The following is a 26,014-nucleotide window of genomic DNA, read 5'->3' on the forward strand; positions in this document are numbered from 1 at the left end:
TAAAGTGCTTTTGAGATGCTGTCAGTCATTAGAAGGGTGAGGCTTATGTTGCTGAGTTATATTGAAAATTAAAAGGTGCCGTAATTATTTGTCCAACACATTTCCATATAATTAAATGCAGAACAATTGCACTGCATACTACAGGTTCAAAAATGATCACAAAATTACATCGATACCTTTCTGACTGTTTAAAAGAAGGACTGAATACGATATGTTTTAAAACAGTTTTATCTATATAGCTAGGTAAGACTAATAAAATGGTAACTCAATGTAGATGTTATCAGTACCTTAAGATACAAAGACCTTATTTTCCTTGTCAGATGGCTGTGAGAGAAATCTCTGTGTGCCGTCTGTAGATACCATGTCTCAGGCAAAAGGCTATTGATTGATTTTCTATCAGAGGGTCATGACTTCAGCTGGGGAACATGTAGTCGAACTGAGGATGAAAAGCCAAGTGATGCTGGTCACTGGCCTCTATTTTCAAGAATGACCACGCTAACAAAACAATCAGAGGCTCCCTGTTGCTTGCTCTGTCTCTCTAATATCTTTTGTCAGTCTCTGTATCTCAGATGTGCCTGCTTACGCTAACTTACACGTTATGTATGCACTCGTGTCGTGTTTCCGAGAGAAAAACTAAAGAAATGTCAGAGCTGTGTCCCTTTGCTCTCAGTACTCCAAACACATTTACATATTACAGAGAAGATTTATGTAGGAAAACACAGCATGTGTCTGTATAAAATGGGTGGCTGCCTCCTGTTCATGTGTGAGCTAGAGCGATAGGACTGGGAGGTGGGTGATCTCACTGCAATGTTCATTGACCCCCTACTAAGGATGTCCCCATCCACTCCAACCACTCTCCCTCCATTGCCGCGCCAGCATGCAGCAAAATCCAATTATCTTCTACAAACTAGATGTTGTCAGTGAATATAGATGGAGTATATGGCCATAGCTCAAGGTCAGGGAATAACACCTCATAGTTTCAAACACTATGGGGGACCAACTCTGTTCTACATGCGACTGGGAGCTGATAAGGTATCAGCTGATTGCACATGGCAGATAGAATGCAAAGTAGATTCCAGTTATTGAGGTTTGCTACTGACCCACTCTAAGACAGCAGTCGTTTTTCTCGAAGCCAGCCAGTTGTACCTGGAATGTACTGCAGACAAACATATCAGTCAACTTGGTCAGTGGGCTGATTGTGACATGTGTGCCTGAGGTTTGCTGCAGTGTCCTGTCATCACTGATTCATTGAAGGTCAATTGTCATTTAAAATTATGTACCCGAGTTGACAATTCCACAGACCCACTGGTCTTTCTTGTTGTTGTATTATAAAAATATAAGCTTTGGCACTGTCATGTCGACCATAAGCCCTAAAAGAACCCTCAAGGTTATAGTTGAAATTCTGTCTTAATCCACTTTGAATGACACCCTGCTGACAGGTTTCTCGGTAATGCTTATCAGGTCTGGCAGAACTGTGCTGTATCCTGCCCTGATAACTCTGGTCATCTTAGAGGTGGTACTAAACACTGCATTGCTAAACTGGTTACTAAGTCCTTGGTTTGCCTGACCAACAGTCAACAACAGCAGGGAAAAGCTGCAAAATATCACATGTGTAGAGCCGGAACCAAAAAGTGTTTTGCATTTTTGCTCGATAAAGGTTTAAAAGATTTATCAGTGTAATAAATTAGCCAAATTGTTTTTGATACATTTTCTGACAATCAATCAATCGTGCTATGTGGCATATTTGTGGGAGCACAGAAGTCAAATCTGTCAGTCAAATCTGCCAGTCAAATCTGCCACTTTCAAATCAAGGTCAGTCCTGCATACAGTCATAACAGGGTTCCCACAGTCATGGAATACCTGTAAAATCAGTTAGCCGTATATGTAAAATATGCTGTCTCTCAAATCGCGTACTTCTGTACTTACACTATTTTGAGTGCATAAGTGCATTCACACTGAGAAGTATGGAAAAATGCAGTGCACTATGAGTACCCAGATGGTGTATTCAAAACGGTCAAGAAGTTGAGTGTGAAACTATGGACACCTCTCGCCCTCAATGGTCGCCATCTTGGCTATGTAGCGGAAGGGGAGGGACCACTTTTCAAACTGAAAATAGCGGCCGAGAACTGTCCGACCGTGAATGTCACTCCATTGTACAAATACATGTGTTTTTTGCACTAAGCAGCACTATACTGTTGTTGGGTATAAGCCAGCAGTATGTTTGTTGGGTTAATTTAGCAGTCTGTAATGATTTGGTACTGCGAACGATAACACGAATGATAATGCTAGTTTGCTAACTAGCTAATTTGTGGTCGTCATTTCCGGTGAGTGCACAACGGCCGTGTTTGGTTTGAGACAACACTACCCTGTCGAAATTTGCGCACTACGCCAATGAGTACATAGTGCACACAGTATACTACATAGAAGTATACTAACAGAAGTATGTGATTTGAGACACACCAATAGAATACCACAATCTTGTTTCCCGGCCATGGAAAAGTCATGGAATTAGTGAAATCCTTTAAAGATGTGGGAAAGTCATGGAATTTTGTTGTGTGTAATGAAATTAATTGTTACAGTGATCTTCCGGGGATAACCTTACACATAATGTAACATAACAGCAAATGTATTTTCTGTGGCTGTTGGCGAAACATAGCTTAATATGTGTCAATGTTTTATGTCCTATCACGTTCATTTCTTCCTCCATGTATGCCAGCTAGCTGGAATTATGTTTGATTGAAGTTTGATTCTGATAGGTTTAAATAATGAGGTAAGAAAAAAATAATATTTTGACCGTGTGGTAAGACATGTAGGATGGTGAATTCCAAAGTTTCCATACCTATGCCCCAGTAATACTTTTAAATTGTGCCTAATTTTTGAGATTGAGCGATGAACATGGGCAGCCCAGGCTGTTCAGTTGTCACACAGAACGCCAATGTGCACTTTAGTTTTATTGTAACTGCTCCTAAAGTAGAGCACGATAGTTTGAAGTTACGAAGCGTTCTTCTTTATAAACAAATAACCAGCGGGCCAAACAAACTGTCAGCCGTCCCCCCCCTACTAGTGAGCTCTACCGCTCCGTATCTGTGGACCACCTATGATAATATAATAAACATTTGTTACATGTTGTGAATGGTAGTGGAAATTTTAATTATAGGTCCTTGAAAAGTCATGGAAAAGTTAAGAATTTTTGTCCATGAAAATGTGTCTCATCAGAAGATTATGTATTAATTATATACAGGCAAATGTTTTTCATAGAGAGTCCTCTCTGTCACTTCATTTGTTCTACTATGGATTCATCTCCAGTCATCATTGTTTTCTGTCTACTCTGACACCTATTCTGACTGGAGTGTGCCAATAGATTGCATGCTTCCCGCCACAGCAGGATTGGTTATATTTGGTTCTATTGTGTGTCTGTCAGGTTGGGCAACCTCCTGTGGATATGAAGGATTACTTTGCTGACTTGGTTGGAAGTTTAATAGGATATTTTTTTCTGTGCCGGAATCTCTGCCTGATGGATGCACAGTGTGTTTGGATTGCTGCTTCAGCTATGCATTTGTGTTTGTCTAAAAGAAAAAAAAAATGTCCCAAGAGAAATAGAAACATACTTGTTTGTACATCTTCTAGCAGTAATCAGGCTACTGTATAGACAGATAATATTGTAAAGATTTCTTGGGTCAGGGATGGGGGAGTAATTAGGATTTCTGTCAGAGGATCCAATGCACCCCAATGACTAGTGACGAGTCCCGCTAGACGCTTGTTTATGTTTGTCTTCCCAACTCTGAAACCCTTCAGCATTGCCATTGTTTCAATCATTTGAAAGAAACTAGATGTCTGTATCTTTATCTGTATACATATACAGTATATCCACATATGTCTACTGTATCTATACACAGATATTCATACAAGTGGAGTTTCCACTCCCTTTTGACAACAGGGATTTCTAACTAAGCTGACTGTATTGTCAACGAGTTCTAAGCTCCACCATTATGTCATGTTTAATCTCATTCTATTTTGCCATGTTTAATCTCATTCTATTTTTCTTTTTCCATGTCCGTGGTTTAAACTGTAATTGTGCCCAATTGACTCTCTAAATGGCTTTTGAATCCATTTTAATTGTATTAAACAATGTTTCTTATTGAAAGCACTGTAGCCCTTCCAGCTTTATTGACTCAGGCTTCTTCCTCTCTTTCTCCCATCTCTCAGCAACAGCCCCGCTCACAAGTACTACCTGGCCACCAGTCCAGTGAATGGTGCTGTGTACCTTTCGGACACCAGCAGCAGGAAGGTGTTCAAGGTGAAATCTTTGAATGTTGTTAAAGATGTGGCCAAGAATCTGGAGCTGGTGGCGGGCACCGGTGACCAGTGTCTCCCATACGATGACACTCGCTGCGGGGATGGAGGAAAGGCCATCGAGGCCACTCTCACCAACCCCAGAGGTATTGTATGGATTTCATTAGAATCAATGTAGTGTGCAGTCTAAGTCAGCTGGGGGTCTTGTTTTCTCTTTTCATTTTAAAGTAGGCTAGATTGACTAGATTCTTGATCGTTGAATGCAGTCGTTCCAAAAGCTAGATCAATATTCTTCAGTTTTCATGCATTAAATTCTCTTATCTTACCTCCCTCACTAACTCCATACATGTAGCTCACTACCCTTTGTTTTGTTTTTTTATGGCATTCCTTTCTTTGTGTTTCCTGGGGTCTTCTTTGTCTTTTTGCTTCCATATTTGGATGATGCATTAGTCACTACATCGCATGCTTGCTTGTTGTCCTCCATTGGGATGACATTGTGATTCATATGTACTGAAATAACACTCAAGTCCCACTGAAATGTGCAGCATGTACTGTATAGTCCAGGTTTGCATTGAAAATAGAACATGTTGCGGTTACCACTACAGTCTAGATGCTCATAGCTGCTTGAATATTGTTTGACAGACCCTGAAGTAATAGAAAATACAGATATGTGCATAGCTAAGGTTCATACTCTCAGCTTCATTGTTGTTTTGAGGCTGAGAGAACATGAGAGAAAGAGACTGCACTGATGAAATTTTAGTTGTAATTGAATCAATACATACAGTACTCTTCATCTAGTTGATGTGTCTATTGTTCTCAATTATTGATTTAAAAAAATCAATCCTCGCATTAGCTTTCATTGCCATGATTAGTCTTTAATTTTTATTGCAGTGAATAGTGCTTAATTGTCATTCAGTGGTGCTCTGTCCTCACATAAAGTCACAGATAAACAAAATAACCGATGGTTATTTTCCTCTTCTGTCCATTGGGTGACTTTTTATCTGCAGGCATTACGGTGGATAAGTACGGTGTAATCTTCTTTGTGGATGGGACCATGATTCGCAGGATTGATCAGAATGGTATCATCTCTACTCTTCTGGGCTTCAATGACCTGACCTCTGCCCGACCTCTTAGCTGCGATGCTGTGATGGACATCTCTCAGGTACGACCTCTTTGACCTGGGCAGCCGGCATGTGTTTCCCTGTCTCCTAACCCGCACCAGTGTCCTTGACTCACCCTGGGCTTTGGGATGCTGACATCCCCATGTGAGCTCTTGTGTCTGTAGCTGGAAACTCCTAGCCTGGATTTAGTGGCTCTCGGCTTAGTTTTGAGCCACATTTGTTTATTGGCTGGATGATGCCAGTTTTTAGATCCACAGGACTTGCAAAGGTTACTTAGGTACAGGAAGGCAGTTAGAGCCTACAGGCATCTAGCAGTCTGCTGGGATTCCACTGCCAGTTTGCAGACTGAATGTTCTTTTCCTATTTTCACTAAAGCCTGTGTCAGTAAAGTTCCTGCATCTGCGATTTGTCGTGAATGATGGCTGATGACTGAAATAGTTCAGGTCAGGTCAAACCTTTAGTATGCCACAAGAGAAAGTTTGTTATGCAGCAAGGCAGCAAAAACAATATAAAAACATAATATGACAATAGAAAACACACAAAATACAATGGAATCTGTGTGATAAAAAATGTAGAAATAAGAATAGCAACCAGATAAAGTGCTAGGTTGTGCAGGTAACCAAAATCTGTGTGTTTATTGCACGTAGAGTAAATTAACATTTTAACATGTTTCCTAATTTCTGCAAAAGCTGCATCTCTGACCAGAGAGGAGGATATGAAATTTATTAAACCAAGGATGGTCTGGATTTGCTTAGATTAATTCCATTCATCCAGAAGATTATAAATTCAGGAAAACAACCCCAAACACAGCTGTACCAGCCTGGTGAATTACAAAATGCTAATCATCTTATGGTTCATAAGCAAATATAAATAAAAAATGAAAATGAGCATGTAATTGGACTCTGCCCAGGCTGGAGGAACACACAGGACCTGGAAAAAAAACGTAGCACCGGTGTATAAAACCATGCTGAAATCAGAGGTGGCACTGTAGTCCCAGGAGCTTCCATGTCTGTGTCAAGTGGCCACACATCCCCAAATGCAAAGGACTGTTGACCTATAGCTGTAGGGGGATGATGAGGGTGACCTATAACCTCACTGGCCCTCGATTTACGCACACATGCTCACTGATGCACGCAAACACGTGTACACACAGACATATATGGTATGTACCAGACCGCTACCTCAGACAGAACACATTCCCCAGGCAAGGACACTGCACTGAGGTCACATCACTCTCTAGCTCAGTGACTTCCCTTTAGAGGTGACGAGACCGACTTTTTGCATCATCTAGCAGCCTCTGCATAGCTGCTTTTTCCTGACATCATAATTTAATTTAGCAGTCAGGGCTAGTAGTACGTAATACTCCCAAAAATGCAATTATATATTTGCGTGCTGTGTGTTGTCTACAGTATCTTTATTGTTTTAGTTTTACTCCCATTAGACGAGCATTCCTGTACATTAATGATAAGATTTGATTGATGTCTAAACCCTGCTCCATGTGCATGCACTAGTTTGCCTTTTTGCCCCATCGTGTATGTTATTGAGCACGACTAGCAAACAGGTCCTGAGGGGGCCTCAGATGCCAGTGGAGAGAAGCTTTCTCTGTGTCTTTGAAATGATGTATTCAGTGGAGGGAGCAAAGCCTCCAGCTGCCCATTTCCAGCCCCGGGGGAACTTCATCCCCCATATGACCCGTGCTCACTGCTCCCTTACCCCCCTGCACACAGACACAAGCCCCTATAGATGCTCACCATCCAAGCTCCACGGCAGCGAGGACACGGGCAAACTGACTGCAGCTCCACAACGATGACAAATCGCACCAGCTCTGCCAGAGACACTCAGACAGTAAAAAGCATCCATTAAAAATTCATCCAGGGCACATAGCTTCCTACTTCAAACACTCCCCAATCCCTCACTTAGGACTAGAGTTTCTCTGGAGGAGGTTCATCACAGTGGTCATTACTTTTGCTGTACCTCACCTGCTCTAGCCAAAACATGTCAGATTTCTCTCTCTCCTCTGATGAGGTCATTGTTATCTTGACATGTCATCTGTGCAGTGAGCACACTGCAGCAAGATCCACCCTTAATTTAATGTGCAGCTCTGTAAGCTTTCTTTCTTTTAACGTTTTATTATCATGCAAAAGGACAAGAGTTTGACCTCTTTCATGAACCTTTAAATTTGTTTATACCAAGGCTGTAGGTCCTTGCTGTTTCAAAAAAATCTGCTCCATTCAATGTTTCTCCTGACGATCTTGTACGTATCCCCTGCTGTGTTCAGACTTAAATAGAGGGAAACCATGTGTTAAAACAAGATCACTTGAACATATTTCAAGGGTTTTAGCAGCTTCAGAAAGCTTTATCAAGGCTCTGACTGTGACATTCAATTCAAATCTGAGAGGGACTTCAAATAATGACATATTACTCTTCTTCAGACAGGCATCATGCTGGTACAAGCAAAGAGTGAAGAGATTGCTAATGGAAAATGACATTATAGATCTAATACAAGTTCAAATACATTTAAAAATAGTTTTGTGTTGTGTTGGTGCAAATCCGTGGCTCGTTTCCCCGGGTGATGAGCACATTCTGCGTTTTTTGCTAGTGGCGTCTGTGTCAGACAGGGACTACTGACAGCTGCCCCACTGTATGAAGGGGGGGTATGATCGGGTTACAGCATATGGGACAGCAGCTCGGGAAATATCCCCTCATCAGTCAGAGTGGCGTGAAAACCTCCTTACAGGCAGCTCCCCCGAGCCACTCCACACTCTGGCTCATGAAATATTTAACCACCAGTGTTGACAAGAAATAGGTTTTAAGAAATTGAAAGTCTCTCCCTTCATTTCCCAAGTAAATGCATTCTCTGCTCACTGAAAGACGACATGTATCCACTGCCTGTCCCCTGTTTGTATGTTGCCCAAGATATGTCTTATTATATAAACCACCTCTGTTTCATGGGGGATAATGGGAAGTTTATGGGATGTGAGCTGTGTGTGATGCTCAAATCTGTTTTTCAATCAAAGGCAGCTGAGTGCACTGCTTTTAAAGAGTCGCACTGATTCAAACTCCATAGAGCCCCTTGTCAGTTTTAGATTGATAATTTCACAGCAATGCCCTTTGAATTAGAAAATTAGCAATATGTGCTGATAGCAGGTAAATAAAATGCACAATGTGGCTGTCAGGCTTTAACCAGAAAGCTGTTGGCTTTTAACAACCTGCTACTCTGCGCTCTATTGAATGTTATGTTTTGTGTTTCAGGACCCCTGTGTTTTGTGCTGAGTAGCATATCAAAAGAAGTTGACTTTAATGTGTCAGCCTTGACTTTTTCTCCCACATTTTATCAGTGGAAACCATTTCCCATGAGGCATTTTAACCCTCAAGTTTTTGAATTTACAAGTCAAAAACGTTCATTTTTTTATTGAAAAGGTGTTTTTTGCTGTGCTTAACACTCACTCACTGAACTCAGCACGTTGCATTGCTTTCAGCTGTCTACCCCCTAAAGCATACAATTTAGTTAGGTTTTTTTTCCCTAAAACACATAGTGAAAGCTGTAGTTAGTAACTTTCATAAAAATATTTTTTGCCATATTTGCTGGTACTGTCACTACATCACCACAGTAGTACATGAGACAGATGATCTGTGAAAAAAATCATGTTCCTCTGCCCTCTCGAATTGCTTCTGATGGCCTACAGGATTCTGTTACTGTATTACCTATCTCTCACCTCAAATGCTTTCAGAAACACATTTTAGTGTACTGTTTAGCTGAAAATGAGACAGTTGGACTGACTGGTGGCCAGTGCTTTGCCCGACTCTTTCCAACATGGTGGCCAGGTCACAAACACTCTCATTTTACAGCTGAAGAGTACACTAAAATGTATTTCTGAAAACATTTGAGGTGAGACACAGGCAGTGCAGTAACAGAATTCATATTTGATGAGTTTGACAGATTTACCACAGTTCACGAGCAGTGATTGACATGACTGACAGCTGTGTTAGAGACACCTCAGCTCTGATCGGTTGTTTTCTGTTGGCCACGGTAGATTCTAGAAAATGCCATTAGAGGCAATTGGAGGAGGAGGACAGACATGATTTTTTTCACAGACTATCATGCACCTCAGTGTGGATGTTGTGACAGTTCGAGCAAATATGTTAAAAATGTTACCAACTGTATTATACGATGGTCGACGTCTTAATGTGTTTCTGTTTAAGTATATAGGACCTGATGTTCAGGATGTTTCTCCCTTGTCAATTCTAGTGATAAATGTTACTGCAATTTGCATTTCCAGGTCATTATGAAAAATTAGTCAACCATAGTAGCAGCCACATAATACCATTCACCTTCCCATTTCCCTGTTGTAGGACAAAGTATCCAAAACAACACTACGGCTGCTTTCATTTAATAGGTTGCCTAAAATCTGACCCTGTCTTTGTATTTTGGTCCAGGTTTTAATCAGTCTCTTTTGTTGGTGCTCCAAGGCTTCTATTGAAATATGGCACTTCATATTATGTTCCTAAGAGATCCCCTTGGGATCATAAGTGAGAGGGAGACCGGTAAATTGGATGAATCCAATCATTCCAATTTGTTAAAAGCCTGATATATTGTTAGCAGAACAATAAGTCATAATTTAGGAGGCCAGGGGCAGGCTAGGCTTTCATTTAGTAAGTGTGCTCCAGTTTCTTTTCAAGGACTCATGCAATCTCTTGTCATTACAAAATTAATAACCCAAAGCAAGGAAAAACAGTGACTCAGTAGAGGTGAAAGATGCAGACGCCCAGACCGTAGATGTCCAGAGTTCTCATGATCAGTTGCAGTGTGCTTTTTTCAGTTAATCTGATCATTTGAATGATCTCTCCTTGTTCTGCCCTTCCTCACCACGATTCTTATCATCTTTGATCTTAAAAATCATGTTTTTGTGTTTCCCTTTAAACAGTACACTGGCTGCTATTCTTCTCCTTATCAGATAATAAATCGTTTCAAAAAATGTTTTTGCTTCCAGCGTAAGCTATAAGATAGCCCACCTTTTTCACAGCAGCCTATCTTTTTTGTAAGCACTTTTCAATGATTCTTCCCTTGAGGAACTGTTTCCCTCTGATAAAGTGAAAAATGTGTGGATCAATAAGAGTATGGTCTGTTTTTTGTGACCCAGAGCTGATATTCTTGGTGTGTTTTTTTCCCTCTTAGGTGCGTCTTGAGTGGCCCACAGACCTGGCAGTGAGTCCCATGGACAACTCCCTGTACGTCCTGGACAACAATGTAGTACTCCAGATCTCAGAAAACCATCAAGTCCGTATCGTAGCAGGCCGGCCCATGCACTGCCAAGTGCCTGGAATCGACCATTTCCTCATGAGCAAAGTGGCCATCCATGCCACCCTGGAGTCCGCTAACGCCCTTGCTGTGTCTCACACTGGTGTTTTGTACATCGCTGAGTCAGATGAAAAGAAAATAAACAGAGTACGACAGGTGTCCACCAATGGAGAGATCTCCCTGGTCGCAGGGGCACCAAGTGGCTGTGACTGCAAGAATGATGCCAACTGTGATTGTTACTTTGGAGATGAAGGCTATGCCAAGGATGCTAAGCTGAACGCACCCTCATCTCTTGCGGTGTGTCCAGATGGAGAGCTTTATATTGCAGACCTGGGCAACATCCGTATCCGCTACGTACGCAAAAACAAGCCCTACCTGAATCCCCTCAGCATGTACGAAGTGTCCTCTCCCATCCATGATGAACTCTATCTGTTCGACTCCAATGGCAGCCACATTTTCACCCAAAGTCTGACTACAGGAGACCACCTCTACAATCTGACATACACGGGAGCAGGAGATCTGAGCAGCATTACTGATAAGAACAAAAACACAGTGAACATCCGACGAGACACGACAGGAATGCCTCTGTGGCTGATGGTCCCCGATGGGCAGACATTCTGGTTCACCATCGGCACCAATAATGCCCTTAAAAGCGTCGCTGCCCAGGGTCAAGAACTAGCTGTAATGACCTACCATGGAAGCTCAGGACTTCTTGCGACTAAGACAAATGAAAATGGATGGACAACCTTCTTTGAGTAAGTAACTTTAAGAAACATTTGCAAAACACCTTTATAATCCTTACACCAGGGTCTGGGTGTCTGTTGAGCTCATTATAGATTACTGCTTTGCCCCAGAAAGCAAGTAAATAGATTGTTTAAAGCCATTATACAGTTTGCATAAAGTCACCTCTGGAATATCTGAACTGGTAGCTCCATGTTCGTGATTGCACTAAATGCTAAGATGCTTTAGTGAGTTAATGTTCAAAGTTGAAGAGCTCTTTGACATTTGAGTTAGGTACTTTGGCACATGAGCTACCTCTTTATGCGTTGATGTCTATGTCGCTCACAATACAAGACCTGTGGAAGTATGGGTGTAATCCTATTTGCTGTTATCATACCAAATAGGATTACTGGATGATATGTTACTCATCTGCACCCTTGCTTGCAGTGACAGACTGCAGACCATCGCTTGTTTGGAGTTGTTATGTACAGGAACAACATATATCCGCTGGCAGGCACATTTTACCCATAGGACTATGACGAGGCCAGCCAATGTAAGCATAATAGAATAGCCAGCAGTAGTAATTGATTGAGGCACACCACAAAATGTGAGGGAACAATCGAAAACACTCCCATACGCTGCAGCATACGAGCTTAGGATTTCACGTTCTTGTGACTTCTATGGAGCAATCTGTCCCTTAGCTTAATATACTGTACCAGGGGATACTGTGCTAACTGGATGTCATTCCAAAAAGTGTGATTAAGCTGGTCAGACATCTGTTACACCTCGCTGGAGGAATATAACACTCTGACACATAATCAGACGCTCTGTTTAATCTGAGCAGACATTTATCACCTGTGTTTGATTTGGTCGTCACCTGAGACGGTTGCATAGGCATTTCTCATGGTGCTGGGGAATTGCCTACGGCTTTGACAAATCCAGTGGGTGGTTGGAATTCTGAATTATTTCTCTCTGACTTCCTGTAAAATGGCTGCTGTTAATATCAGGCTTGAGAGCACTCTTCCCTATTATGTAAAGAAAAGGCAGAGATATTATAGCACTGGTGACACAAAGGGCTTGTAAGATGGAATACAAACAGTGGGTGTTCAGGATATCCTGAGTTTCTCTCACAAGTCTCACATTTTCTTTTTCTTTTTCTTTAATGTTATATTTTATGTTTTTATTATAACTTTATTCTATATTTATATGTTTTGATTTTTGCAACATTTGCTTTTATTTTTGGTTTCATTCCCTCTCACTATGTTTATGTGATGCACCAATACACCAAAGCAAATTCCTTGTATTTGAAAACCTACTTGGCAGTAAAGAGGATTCTGATTCTGAAGAACGTAGTTTGAACATAGTTTGAATTATACGTTTTATTAAATAAAATCACAGAGTTCATCTTGAAGAAAGAGAGATATTGTGGCATGCACTTGACATCATTTTAGAATTGTAGTGCCATAGCGTCAGTAATTAGAGACCTACTGTATGTGTAAGAAAATGACAAAAAAAAATGTGTGAGAATAGTGTTTAAGCCTGTACCTATTGCCGGAGGCCAGTTTCCCCCCCATTTACATTGAAATGGAAATAATAAATATACTTACCGACAATACAACAACAACAACAACAAAGAAATGTCAAACTAGGTTGTGCAGCCTACACCTGTTGTTTTCCTTTTTGCAACATGCATTTTGTACGACTCATTAGAGAGTACAACATATGCTCCATCGGAAACGTGCTTTTTTATTTCGAAATATTACTTCAAATGAAGAAAACAAATTATTTAATTTCATGTTTTTCTCATTCAGATTAAACAATGACATCTTACTGTACCTACACACAACCATCCATGTTTCATTTAGACCCAATAAAGAGGGTTTGTTTTTCTTGAATAATTAGCTGTGAAGGTCACTCCACCACCTGAGGGGCGAAGCCGTAAGTTGCTATCATCAGAGTGAAATGAAAAAGAACCTCCATTTATCTCTGCTTGACAAAGTGCACCATTAAACATTTTACCTATATTAATTAATGTGTATTTACCTTCTGTGTCCTATACATTCAAACTGATCTGAAAGCATAAACAAACCACAAAGGACTGATTTGAGAACAAAAGACATCTGCTACACTGTCTTTCTGTTGTAACCCTTGGCAACCTCATCTGCTCTGACATTTACTGTATATGCAGATGCTCCGCTGACCTCCTAATGTTTTTGTTGTAATGATAAGTGCTTATGCTTAAGGGTTACTGTAAATCCATTAAATCATGTAGCATTTTGAAGGAAAGCGTAATTGTTCTCTTGGCCCCCTAATTAACAGGGCAGTAATGCTTTCAGACACTGGGTTCAAGCAAATGTTCTTGGGTTGATATAATAGATATGTAAAACAGCGAAATCATGTAACGCAAGTGTTAATGAAAGTGAGGCAATCCCACGGCTGTCGTATTTATATCATATCCATAGTCATCAGTCACATGTGCTCTGAAGTTCTCAAGCAGCAAGACGAAGGGAAAATATGAGAATAACTCTGCATAAGACTGAGGTTAGGTATGCTGGAGGGGATGCTGATATGAAGTGTCCGGCCTATTGTTGGGCCCCAGCGTGAAAGGTCATAGAGCTAGCATGTGACACAGAGGTGATGCAATCTGAATAGACTTGTGGCCATCCAGGGGGAAAGCAGTCCTCTCCTTCTGCTGAGCACCCTGCCCCCGCATGCTTCTCTTGTCCAGAGAAAGCAAGCTAATAGGCAGCTGAGTTGAAGCAGGCCAGAGCCATTAGAGCTCAGCGGTGAAGCCCGAGGAATGGCTCTGGCTCAAGGCCCTAATTGAGACGGAGAGAGTTTGGGTCAGTGATCAAGCTGGGGCATGCAGCGTCGCTCTAGAATGAGATTTCAGTCTTGTGAACTCCGTCTTTTGTGCAGAGGTGAGGGCAAACAGGAACACTGTCTTTGTTCAGTGAATTGAACAGTTAAAAGTGGTACAGTGCAGATAACGCTTAACTTGTAGTGCTTTCACTGCAAAAACTTTGATTGTGCGAAGAACACAGGGAGAACATCTTGCTGATAAAATGTGAGCAGTATCAAAAGAAATCAAATGCTTTAGATATAAATTACTCTGCTATTTAGTATTTCCTGAAGTGGAAGACTTGGGTTGAAATGCATCTATGAATCCCAGTCCCTAGTGCTGTTCAGATCAGATAACATTTATCTCTGGGAGATGATTCCTCTCCCACTCCTCCTTTCCATATTGGATATTTGAGATGGCAGCGCTGAGGAAATATCCGTAAACCAGCACCCGCCATCTCATTTATTAGAGGCTTTATTATGGCAGGCAGCAACATTGAAGAGGGCTTCCCAATCTGTATTCAGTGCGCAGATAAAAGTCTTCATTCTAAGTAATGTACCGTTCACTCACTCCCATTCTGGAACACTGGCAATCTGAAAGATTTCAAATTGTTCTATGCTGATGTGCTCTCTGAGCGAAATGAAACAATCTGGCCACTCATGTTCTTGTATGTGATGAACTGACTGATTTGTAGGCTAGGGAGATGCTGCATCCCTCCAAGGAGTCGCACCTCAGTGCTCCTATTTCATAGACTGTATAATGAGATTAGGTGATATCACTAATCTTTTAAGCTAATAAGCAGTTTTTCGAATGTGAAAAGGACGGTGCTTTGACGTCTTGGCCATGACAGTTTTTCCTTGTCAGTAGTTCTGTTTTTTTCTATTCTGTTGCTTATATCCTTTGAAAGTTACTTACAAACTGAGAAGCATTTGTATTAATGTCACATTCACATCCTGTTGCAAAAGCTAGAAAAGTCCAAAGTTGTTTAACTCTGTGCACCCACTTTCTATTCATGAATAGCGAAGTGCTGTGGACATTGCACACTTTTTAGAAGATGTGTTGGCTGTGCTTCAGTGATTAAAGCTGATAGTTTTGAGTTTTATTACCACAGACTGCCAACATTGATGGTTTTGCTGCTGTGTTTACTGCCTGTGTTGACACATTTTCACAATTTGTGACACCAAGAGGGAAATATCGGACTACAAAAAACTCTCTACTTGTAATTACCACTAGCACAGTATATCCTAGATAGCACCTCATAATTACAGTAAATCTGAGATGACAGAGCAACTCATTAGTCACATTTATGTACCAACATGCATTTATGCATACCTGACCTGCATTTATGCCTATGATTGCTTTCTGATTTAACAAATCTCAACAAGGCTCAGTACATTTTTTCATGCCGCAGCACTGTTTATGATTCTGCTGTAGTTTCTGTTTATTCACAGTTTCAGATGACATGCCCCTCTTTGCCTTCTTTGGCTCACATCACTGTGTTTCTTTGTAGGTATGACAGTTATGGGCGTCTGACTAACGTCACTTACCCCACGGGCCGAGTGAGCAGCTACCGCACAGACGCCGACAGCTCAGTCCGCATCCAGGCAGAGGGCTCCAACAAAGAGGATATCACCATCACCACCAACCTGTCAGCCTCTGGCACCTTCTACACACTCATGCAGGGTTAGTGTCTTTTACTGTAGCTCACAAGTGGAGCAGGAATTTTGTGTCGATGGGAGAGCCAAAAGCTTTAACTCTGCTTCAACAACAAAACCCTTTTATCTGGTACTTACCCATAANACTGGCTGATCCTCAAGGCTCGGAGGGAGCATGAAAGTGCAGGAGTTCGGTTAAATAAGGGGGTGCCAGCCCATTTAGGGCTTTAAAAACAATCAATAAAAAAGCAGGTATTGTAATCAGGTGCTGAAAATATCATAAGGAGGATTTCGCACTGCATCTTGCACACTTCTTTTTATATGTTTAGATTTGTTTCTTGTAGAAGGGCTTCTCAAATGTTTTCATGGGCCCTGTTTGATAAGACTTTGTCTCAGGGATTGACAAATGCTCACAGTTCATTCTCAAAACACAATATAACTGCCTGTACAGTGTACATGGGGCAATCACAATTGTGAAAGTTCAACAAAATCAGAATCCCCACTTTACCATGGAAAAGAAGTTTGTGTATCTTTCTGATTTTGGGAGCTGTGCTGTATGGGGCAGTAGCTCCTTGTAGGATATCCCAAGACAAACGAGTGTCAGGTAAGGAACTAGACAATAAGTGATTAAGAGATCTCTGAGGACTGTCACTGTGGGACTGAACCCTTTTCAAGCAAGGGATGCCTGGTATGGGAGCTTGTTGGTATATGCTTTTTACAAACCTGGTTGGGTTCAGCCTGAAGGAGTAATGTGAGCTGATGAAGGTTATGATAATGTAACCCTTGTTCTATTAGCACAGGTGGAGCCCTCTATTGGACTCTATGGGTAACACTCTCAATACTCTCCTCCAATCAAGAGCATGCATATGCTCACTGCAATTTGCATTACGTAGCCAGCTAATCAGGACGTGCCTACCTGAAAAGGTATGGACCCCACAGTGTATAAGGCAGCACCCTCAGCTGTATGCTATCTTACACCCACTTCAGCAAATGGCGTAGGCGCAATAGGGTCTGCAGGTGAAGGGCTTCGCCTGTGCTAATAGAACAAGGGTAACCCTCAATCTATCTCACACAGGCACCTCCCTCTCCTGGACTCTGTGGGTACAGAGGGTGGAGCCTGATGAAATAGGGGGCTCCAGCCCTCCCAGGTAGCATGCAACTGAACTGGGCAGAGGCATGGCCTAACCTTGCAGGGTTTGAAAGACAAGCGAAAGGCATCCTGCACACCACATTCCTTGGGTCATCAAGGTGTATGGGAACATTTAGGTGTATCATGTCTAGAGGGGAGTAAGGTGCAACACAACAGACACACACCCAAACCTTTTCACTACCCCACTGGGCAAAATCACTGTTTACTTAAGAGAAATGGATAGCAGACTCCCTTATATACTTTGGGATCGGGTGTATTCAGGTAGGCATGTCCTGATTGACCGGCTACATCTATGCAAATTTCCATGGGCGAAAGTGTGCTCATTACTAGAGGGAAGTATTACTCATCAAGTCCAGTTGAGGGCAAGGCCTGTGTGATATATAACCAACAGTTTTACCTGGGATTACTCAGAAGGTAGTTCCAATGAAAACTGTTGATAGTGAAGTCTGTGGGTTACCTAGAGTAACTGGGACATTGTGTCTGGACGGATACAAATATGTTGACCTTCGCAGATTTCATTTTTCAGTGCAGTGAGTAGCACAAAAAAATCCATTTACCTCCATCTTAATGTACTAAGGTAGAGGCCGACATTTCAGTTAGAGATATCTGAAAATCTGTGCTAATAAAACCAAAACTATTTACACAGCCTTATCTAAGGGTTTATTTAAAGTTCTGTGTGTTGTGATGTGGGTGAGCTGACCTTTTAAATGAATAAAGTAATGTCTCACAACTTGTCAGTTATAGAGCTTACCCACAGTAGCGTTAACTGCTCCTATGCTGTTTTAATAAAATGTGTAATGCAGCTCCCATTCACCAGGATGGACCATCTATTGACTTTCTGTCATAAAACACAATTCATAAAGCAGAATGCTGGTGGCCTATACGAGATCCTCCAAGTTTAGGATATTTAGTGAGAGAGATGCAGGCAGAGGGCGGACTGATGTTGTGGCTTTGTCTGCCTGATTTGTCTTACACATTCAGGCACTCTGACATCTTGTTTTGTACCTGACCAGTTGCTTCATTGATTACACGCTGATAGCTTTGAACTTTAGTACCCCAATTTTTAAAATACTGCCCCACACACACCCTCTCCTCCACTAACATTTGATTCAAGTGACTGTGTTCTCCATCCTCTGGCCCTACTGACTCGCTGCAAAGCTGTGTCTGAAACAGAAGATGACAATCTCTGGTTTCTCACTGTAGCTCAATGGACTGGTCACCTCCGCTTTGTGACCTTGTCTTAGACATCTGCTAGTGAGAAGAGTGGCGCCAGGAACTCTGCTGTTAATTAATTCACTATTGTCTGCTTTGTAAGCTTGCAACTGGGCGATCACATAACACATGAATGCACTGCCTTCAAGATTCCTTTCTGGTCATCTGGTTGCGTTTTTGTCCTCCTCTGTGTGAGCTGCAACTCACCTCAAGGTTGTTAATCATGTTGTCATTATGTGGCGCTGATACATGCAACACTTGAGATTCAAGGAAGCTCTGCTGTAATTAGCTGCAACTCTAATCAGGTGTAAAGTCATCAAGCTATAATAAATATATCAAATATGAAAGCACCAAATATGCACTTTTAAATGTAGATATGCTGTTCATTTGACTGATATCAGACAGAATTGAGAATTGACACTAGAGACCAGCATATTTCCCCTTAATCTAACAGAATTTTGAAGTCCACACTTATGCGTAGCCATGCCAACATACCTGTTTTGGGGTTTGAAGAGTGGAAAGGAGGGAAGTAAAACAAACTAGAATGTTGGGCAATGCTGAGAAGACATGTTGATTTAGAACAGTTTTGATAGCAGCATCCATCATGTCTACAGCACTTCCCATTGTTGTTATTACACCTAGTGGTTCTGGTTCATGGCTTGACAACGGCTGAACAATGGAGTTAGTCCTGCACATGGTGCTGATTGGCTAATTGAGTCCCCCCATGGCGCTCATTGGTCGTTTTTCATTTTAACCGAGAAACTGCAGTTTCATGTCATGATGCCAGAAAAAACTTGAGGACACAAACACTTTGAGGTGGGCAAATTGAAAGGTCTGGACCCAGGCAAATTGTATGTAGTAGTGATTTGAAATAAGAATTAAATCATGAAAAAAAAGATCCAAGTGTGAAATAAGTGTCTGTAGTTTCTTTGTACATATTAGCTACTGTGTGGTTGCTAACTTTCACAAAAACTAAAACACCTTCTGACATTATAACTAACTGAAGCTGTATTATTTATTTGTGTTAACTAACTAAGCTCGTTATGTTTTTCTTCTTAAACAAAGACATCCTTATTTGTAATTGATACCTGACAATGGTGAGCTTTAGCATGATGGTCAGGTTTATTGTCTCGTTATGTGTTTTATTTTATGAAGGCTACAGCCCCCTTAAATGTCAATGCAAGGCAGATCCATCCCCTGCTGAACTGAACTGTATGCATGCATTTGCGTGAACTGCCCAAATCAGCAGTATTTCCAGCTTTAGGGTCAGCCCCAGAGGCCTTTGGTCAACCCCCGAAGTGTCTCTATGATGGAGAGAGGTAAGGGCCAGTGCAAGGTCAGCCCTGCCTCCTCTGCCCATTTCTCTTGCCTCAGCAGCACAACACATCCTGTGGCGCTCTGTGCAAAGGGAAAGGATGCAAAACTCAATCTCCTCAGTGGATGTTTATTATATTGTTTGTTGTGGAAAATAAAGAAATCGTCACAGTCACTTTAACCTGACATGTCAACATGAGGAAATTACAGTGTATGTTTTGATTTTTTTTTCCTTTTTAAATGAAGTCAACTAATTAATGTAGTGTTTGACAAGCCATTAATTTTCCACTGTTCTTAATGAGAATAATATTCATCCTGGTCCCTGTCAGCATACTGACAGGAGGCAAGAAGGAGACATTCTCTGATGAATGTACATGAGATGCTCAGTGGAAACATTAGTCACTGGTCTGGAGCTGGAACACAGGCTGTCGTCACCTAGGGACAGTAACAGACAGGCCTAGATTTATCCCTTGTGAATGTGTGCGTTACTGTGTGTGTCTGTGTGTGTGTGTGTGTTCGTTCAACCTGCCTTCTCTGTGGCCACAGGCAAGCTAGCAGCTTTGATAGTTTTCATTCCCCCATATCCTCGAGGCTGCTGCAACAGCTGTAAAACTTTACTTTACTGGCGCTGTGAAACCTCTCACTATTGATCTTTGTTGTCACAGACCCAACATTATCGCTGGGGTTCAGTTAAATACTGCTGCTAAAGGCTTTCTTTTTGCTGAGCAGCCATTTTAGGTCATTATGTTTGTGTCTCACTGAGATGAATATTAGATTTAGTCCTCTTACATCAGCCACAAGAAGCGCGATTGTTTCTCTTCTTCTATTCCTAATCATAATTGTTTTCCTCCTCTACACCCTCAGATCAAGTTCGGAACAGCTATTTCATCGGTCTGGATGGCTCGCTGCGGCTAGTGTTGGCCAATGGTATGGAGGTGTCCCTGCACACTGAGCCCCACTCACTGGCCGGCACAGTCAATCCCACAGTCAGTAAGAGGAACGTAACCCTGGCCATCGACAATGGCCTTAACCTGGTGGAGTGGAGGCAGAGAAAGGAGCAGGCTCGTGGCCAGATCACTGTGTATGGGCGCAGATTAAGAGTAAGTATGCCGCCTTGAAAAGAGAGACTCGTGCTCTCACACACTTAAAAAGGAGCAGGAGGTGACTGTTTCAGGATGGGAGTGAGGAAAATTACTATCACGCTTAAAATGGCATTGAATTTCAGCTGCCAAACTGCACTCACAATGCAATTTAGCCATGACTGAAAGACCCCTGCGTTTGTCAGTGTGAGGCCCTGCTAACAGCAAAACTGGGCTTTGTTCAGGCAAACATAGGCACTGTGTTAAAATAACCCAATAGGCTGAACCACTCCACTGGCATAGTGAGGTCCAAAACACAGGATTGTTTGGGAAAAAAATTGAATACGACTCAACCCTTCGTTCTTGTTGAATTCATTGACACAAAGTACAAAACTATTTGCATTAAAATAATATATCATTTTTGAATACGTTTTTCTGAATGTGACTCTGAATACTCTGAATAAATGCGTCTGAGTGTGTAAAGTACCTGTGGTAACCGAGTGAGTAAATGGCCTCAGCAAGCTAACCTTGCAAAACTGGCACAGTCACACACACAGAATATCAACAAGTCCCTTTTTATAATGAGATAAACACCCAGTGTTTGACCATAAAGCATCTAGAATGACCAACTGGAAATTACTATTAACACAGGGAGCGCCTATGAAAAATTTATCCTGATTGATTGGCTCGTATTGTTTTTCTTAGCTCCGTACGGCAAATAAAAACTTTGGTTAAGTTGTCTTCCACATTCTCCGGGAGGCGACACCACTAATGGGGAGGTGCCACTTTGTCTGTCATTGGCTGTTCATTTAATGGCCTCGTCGTCCCTTTGGAAGTGAAAGCTCTAATGTATGTTACAGACAATGGCCCCAGGGGTGAGATAGGAAATGGGAGCAGCCTAATGGCAAGAACAGAGGGGATGAACAGAGCTGGAATCATTGAGCGACCTTGAGTGGCATGTCAAGTGATATTACGTGGGTGGCTGGATGAGTGTGTGGCAGTGCAAAGGGAGGGGGGGTCCTTGAATACAGAACACAGGGATGCACGAGAAAAGGAGTAAGAGAAGCAACTGTGCAGCTCTGACTTCACAGATCTTTGTTGTGCTAGGAATAAGCAGACATGACGGAGAAAAGCATAAGCGTTTGGGTTGTGGCCATCTGCGTTCCAGTTTTTGTCCGACTGTAATTGTTACGCTGTGGAGCTACACGTGCATGTGTTTGTCCTATTGTGCTTGTCATGTCTTAAGACTAAATGGGTCATTGATGGTCCTCAGTTTACCCCTTCCACAGCGACACGTGCCACTTGGGCTCGCCACTCCCAGCCACGAACAGCGTTCATGATTTATGTTGCCAAGGCACGGCAGCTCTGTTTCTTTACATAGAAACAAACCCTCCTCTCAGACTGAGTAGTTTGTAAATGCACAGTAATGAGAGAACCCTTGTGGCTGCCACTCCGCCATGGCAAGAATTGTCAACTACTTCAGGATGGAAATAAAAAGAGAGACAAAGCTCATATCTCTGTATTAGTATTTTAGTGTCATTGTAGTGTCTTGCAATTCAGGGCTGTTTGTTCAAAAGAGATATGAGTTGGAATGAAATAAAAAGCTAGAATTAGTTTTCTTTGATTGCAGTGTGAGAGAATAAACATAACTTTTCTTATTGAAGAAAACAATTGTTGAATTAATCATGAGAAGCGATGAAAGGCGTTTTCACTTCACAGATTGATATTGTCATTTGACACAAAAGTCATTGATATTGATTGAGAGATCAGATGTTGCTGTAATGTTTTATGTTGAAGACAGTTTAAATTGTACCATTGTAGGTCTAGTGTACTGTAATAGTCTCTCTTCTGTTTCTACACATCTGCTTTCTTTGAGAATTTCCCTTTAGAGGCAATGTCCAATTTAAAATAATTCCTCTTGAGTGGGTTTCCATTCTCATGGGATCGTGGGATCTCTGCTGTAAGAGGTTTTTTCCACCCTGTTAAGTCTTTGGTGAAACAGATCCTGGCACGAAGAACTTTCTCTCTTTCTTTTACCTTATTTCCTGTTGGAAGCAATCTCAGTACAATCTTTTTTGAACAGACAGCAGGACTCTGCTACCTATGAAAGGGTTTGAAACACTGTGTCCAGTGTTTTAGGAAACGCTGGGGCAGTCTTTGATATCCTGTCACTTATCTTTAGGAGTGTAGATATTTCAACAGATGACTTTCTAAATGCTATAGTGTTTTAACTTTTGTCAGGGTAGTCCATGGTTTGAAATACATGGGAGCTATGGGGGGCTCAGTCCATAGCCTCATTTAGGAGATCCTATCTTGTGTATGTATTCTATGTTTGTAGGGCCTTGAAACAGTTTGATGCATCTGTTACAAGAGTTGTGTAACTCTTCTCAGGAATAGCTAAGTGCATAGTATGAGTGTAGCGAGTGTGTGGTAAGAACGACAGAGTGGCGCTGGATGCACTTGGATCAGGTAGGTGTCGGCGATTGGAGCAAAGAAGACAGTAGCAGGAGAGTCGGAAAATGATATAATGAATCATGCAATAGGGCCACTAGTGCCTTTATATGCTGCCTCTGTCTTTTTAAACAGAACCAAACAACGGTGGCATCATGCCGTCCCAGTGTATGATTTGAGATAGAATGGCCATGATGGTCCACCTCCAGTGTCACATATAACATATGTGTCAGCAGCGCGTTCTAAACAAAACAATGGCATAATATGGCAGTAACGATTATTTACCGTCCCTGTATTTATGGTAGCTCCCAGACCTCATTTTTTTCCCAATTGGCTGCTGCTCTTCTTTGAGTTAGCTGCTAACTGCTGCTAGGTGCTTTTTTTTATCTCTAGGTAGTGGGTCACACACATAACACGTCATCAAAACATCTCAACATCTCATTCATAGTCCCGTCCTTCTGGCTGTCCCTTTTTCACGGACATCGATGTGGCGCTGTTGCTACTTCCTCCACTGCCTTCAAGGCGAGACAACTCTGTCACCCCATGTCACGATCACAACTTTTTTAAAGAATGGTGAGGCAGAATAACAGCGCAAAATCCCCACCTAGAACGCGCAGTGTAAAAGGGGCTTGTGTCTTGCGTCCCCACTGCTGGGTAAAGTGAAGGGGCTTAGCCCTGAAGTAAACATCAACTTGAGCCCTGGAGGCACAGCAGAATCTCCCCTGAGCTTCCTGACCATATTCTGGAGGCTGGAGCAGAAATGGTTAACACATTGTGTGTTTGTGTTTAATGGTGTATTTGCATTGCTATGTTGCCTGAATCTGCATTGAGAGTTGGCTGCTGTGTGCAGAGAAGCTGGTGGAAAAGTTTTCTTGCTATGCTTTACCTAAGACTAGCACCTGAGGCTGTAGGCATGGTCGTAATTGTGACAGGATGCAACCTTGGACTGGGATAGTTAAGTTAACGAGCAGTGCCTGTAGACTGTGTTGGCATTTTATTATTTTATGGCAGAAGATGATAAAAAAAATCATAATTGCAATGCTTTGTTGTCACAGTTTAAATATTTACTGTATGAACTGAAAGGTATCGGTAGTGTATTTTTGCATGTAGGTGGGCGCTTTCAGTGCTTGTGCTTGTGTACAGCACCCTCCCTCCCCCTACCTCCAACAAATCGGGCTTCCCCAAAAGCCACGTTACAACAGTAAGTTAAAGTAAAAGAGAAGATAATATATGTGGACCCCCGTGGTTTTATTCTAGACCTAGTGGAGGAGCCACCCTGCTCACGATCAGTGTCTTGGGGCTCAAATTGCTTGTGCTGCTCCAAACCTTCACGGAATCATGCTCCTCATGAATCTCGTGCTTTTAGTGTAAAGTAATCCTCTCAATTAGGTATCAGTGACATTAATTGCCTCTGGTGTAATTGTCCCTTCACAGATGAGAGACCTAAGCATGCTTTTCTCAACATGAGATTGGAGAAGTTAGGCTTTTCAGCAAGCCCCCTGCGATCTGCTCTGTGGTGTTTGTCTGGACGATGATTTTAATTTTTGTCAAGTATTTTACAGCCAAACAGTAGCACATCTAAAGAGGAGCTATGTGCATTAAGAAAAACAAGTGATAGATAATACAGAATCAGGGGGCGGTCAGGGTAGTTTTAATTAACACCGAGATCTCTCTGACCACATTTTCCCAAATCTTCCAGATGGCGTTTAAAATAGCGTTTTGTATGCTGTAGCTTCTGCTTACAGAGGCTGCTGACTGAGAAACGTTGTGGGAGGGCTTTTTGGTGATCTTTTTGGCTGCAGCACAGGCACTGCCTCCGAGATAAAGCCTGGCAGTGGACTCATCTCTGTGCTGACCTGGACATGGTCATAAGGATTACACTCTTCAGAGCACTGTCTGCTTTGATCACAGTGAAGCCAAGGGTCACTGTGTGCAGCCTCATACATTCAAAAGAGGCTAAGAAAAAAGTGAAGTGTCATTTAAACAACGTTCTGAGTCACACAGGAGAAGAATTGATTTTTTTCTCCTCTTTTCCAATTTACGGAAATGGCTAAATAAAATGAGAGTCATCTGCGCCTGGTAATTCTTTTCAGTAAGCAGTGAAAATGAATTTAATGATCAATGTGGCTCTAATGTTTCTTGCATGAATAGGCATACTCCCACTAAGACTCCACTGAATTTTTGCACAAACAAAGAAATATGGTAATTCTTATAATTTCATCACTTCAATAGTTCCTGCAGTCCTGAGATACAGCTCCTCTGTTGTAATTAAAAGCTGTGAAAAGAAGAATATAAAATAATCACTTTGTGATTAAAGCTCTTCTCATAAGGTTCCACCTCAGAAGAGCAGTGCACCAATTCCTCTCAATCATTTCAAACTCCCAAACATGTTTATTCCCTCCTGGTGGAGCTGCTATGGTCAAATTAAATGTGTCAAACTCCCTGTTTCCTCTCTTATAGGTTCACAACAGGAACTTGCTGTCATTGGATTTTGATCGAATCACAAGGACTGAAAAGGTCTACGATGACCACAGGAAGTTTACATTACGTATCCACTACGACCATGCAGGCAGGCCCACGCTGTGGGCGCCAAGTAGTCGTCTGAATGGAGTCAATGTCACTTATTCTTCTGGAGGGCATGTGGCAGGGATCCAAAGAGGTACCATGTCTGTACGCATGGAGTATGACCAGAACGGCAGAATCACCTCCCAGATATTTGCTGATGGTAAATCGTGGAGCTACACTTACCTTGAAAAGGTATGAGTTGTTGGTGCTGAAATGTTGATTAAATGGTTTGAAGATAAAAAAATAAAAAAATAAAAAATAATATAAGGCAGTAGGAACATGCTGTACAGATACATTTTGGAAGTCTGTTTGT

General features: G+C 41.8%; 1 protein-coding gene across 9 annotated transcripts in view; it reads left to right on the forward strand.

Annotated features, from left to right (window-relative positions):
• Positions 1-26,014, forward strand: part of tenm4 (teneurin transmembrane protein 4) — a 178,494-nt gene that overhangs the window by 135,475 nt on the left and 17,005 nt on the right. For all 9 annotated transcript variants that reach the window (XM_050072306.1, XM_050072313.1, XM_050072323.1 and 6 more), the window contains 6 exons: positions 4,207-4,439; positions 5,301-5,455; positions 10,591-11,468; positions 15,786-15,958; positions 20,471-20,706; positions 25,597-25,893. In XM_050072306.1, coding sequence (XP_049928263.1) covers positions 4,207-4,439; positions 5,301-5,455; positions 10,591-11,468; positions 15,786-15,958; positions 20,471-20,706; positions 25,597-25,893 — 1,972 coding nt within the window. The remainder of the gene's footprint in view (positions 1-4,206; positions 4,440-5,300; positions 5,456-10,590; positions 11,469-15,785; positions 15,959-20,470; positions 20,707-25,596; positions 25,894-26,014) is intronic.

Source organism: Epinephelus moara, chromosome 2, assembly GCF_006386435.1.
Source record: "Epinephelus moara isolate mb chromosome 2, YSFRI_EMoa_1.0, whole genome shotgun sequence".
Classification (NCBI taxonomy): Eukaryota; Metazoa; Chordata; class Actinopteri; order Perciformes; family Serranidae; genus Epinephelus; species Epinephelus moara.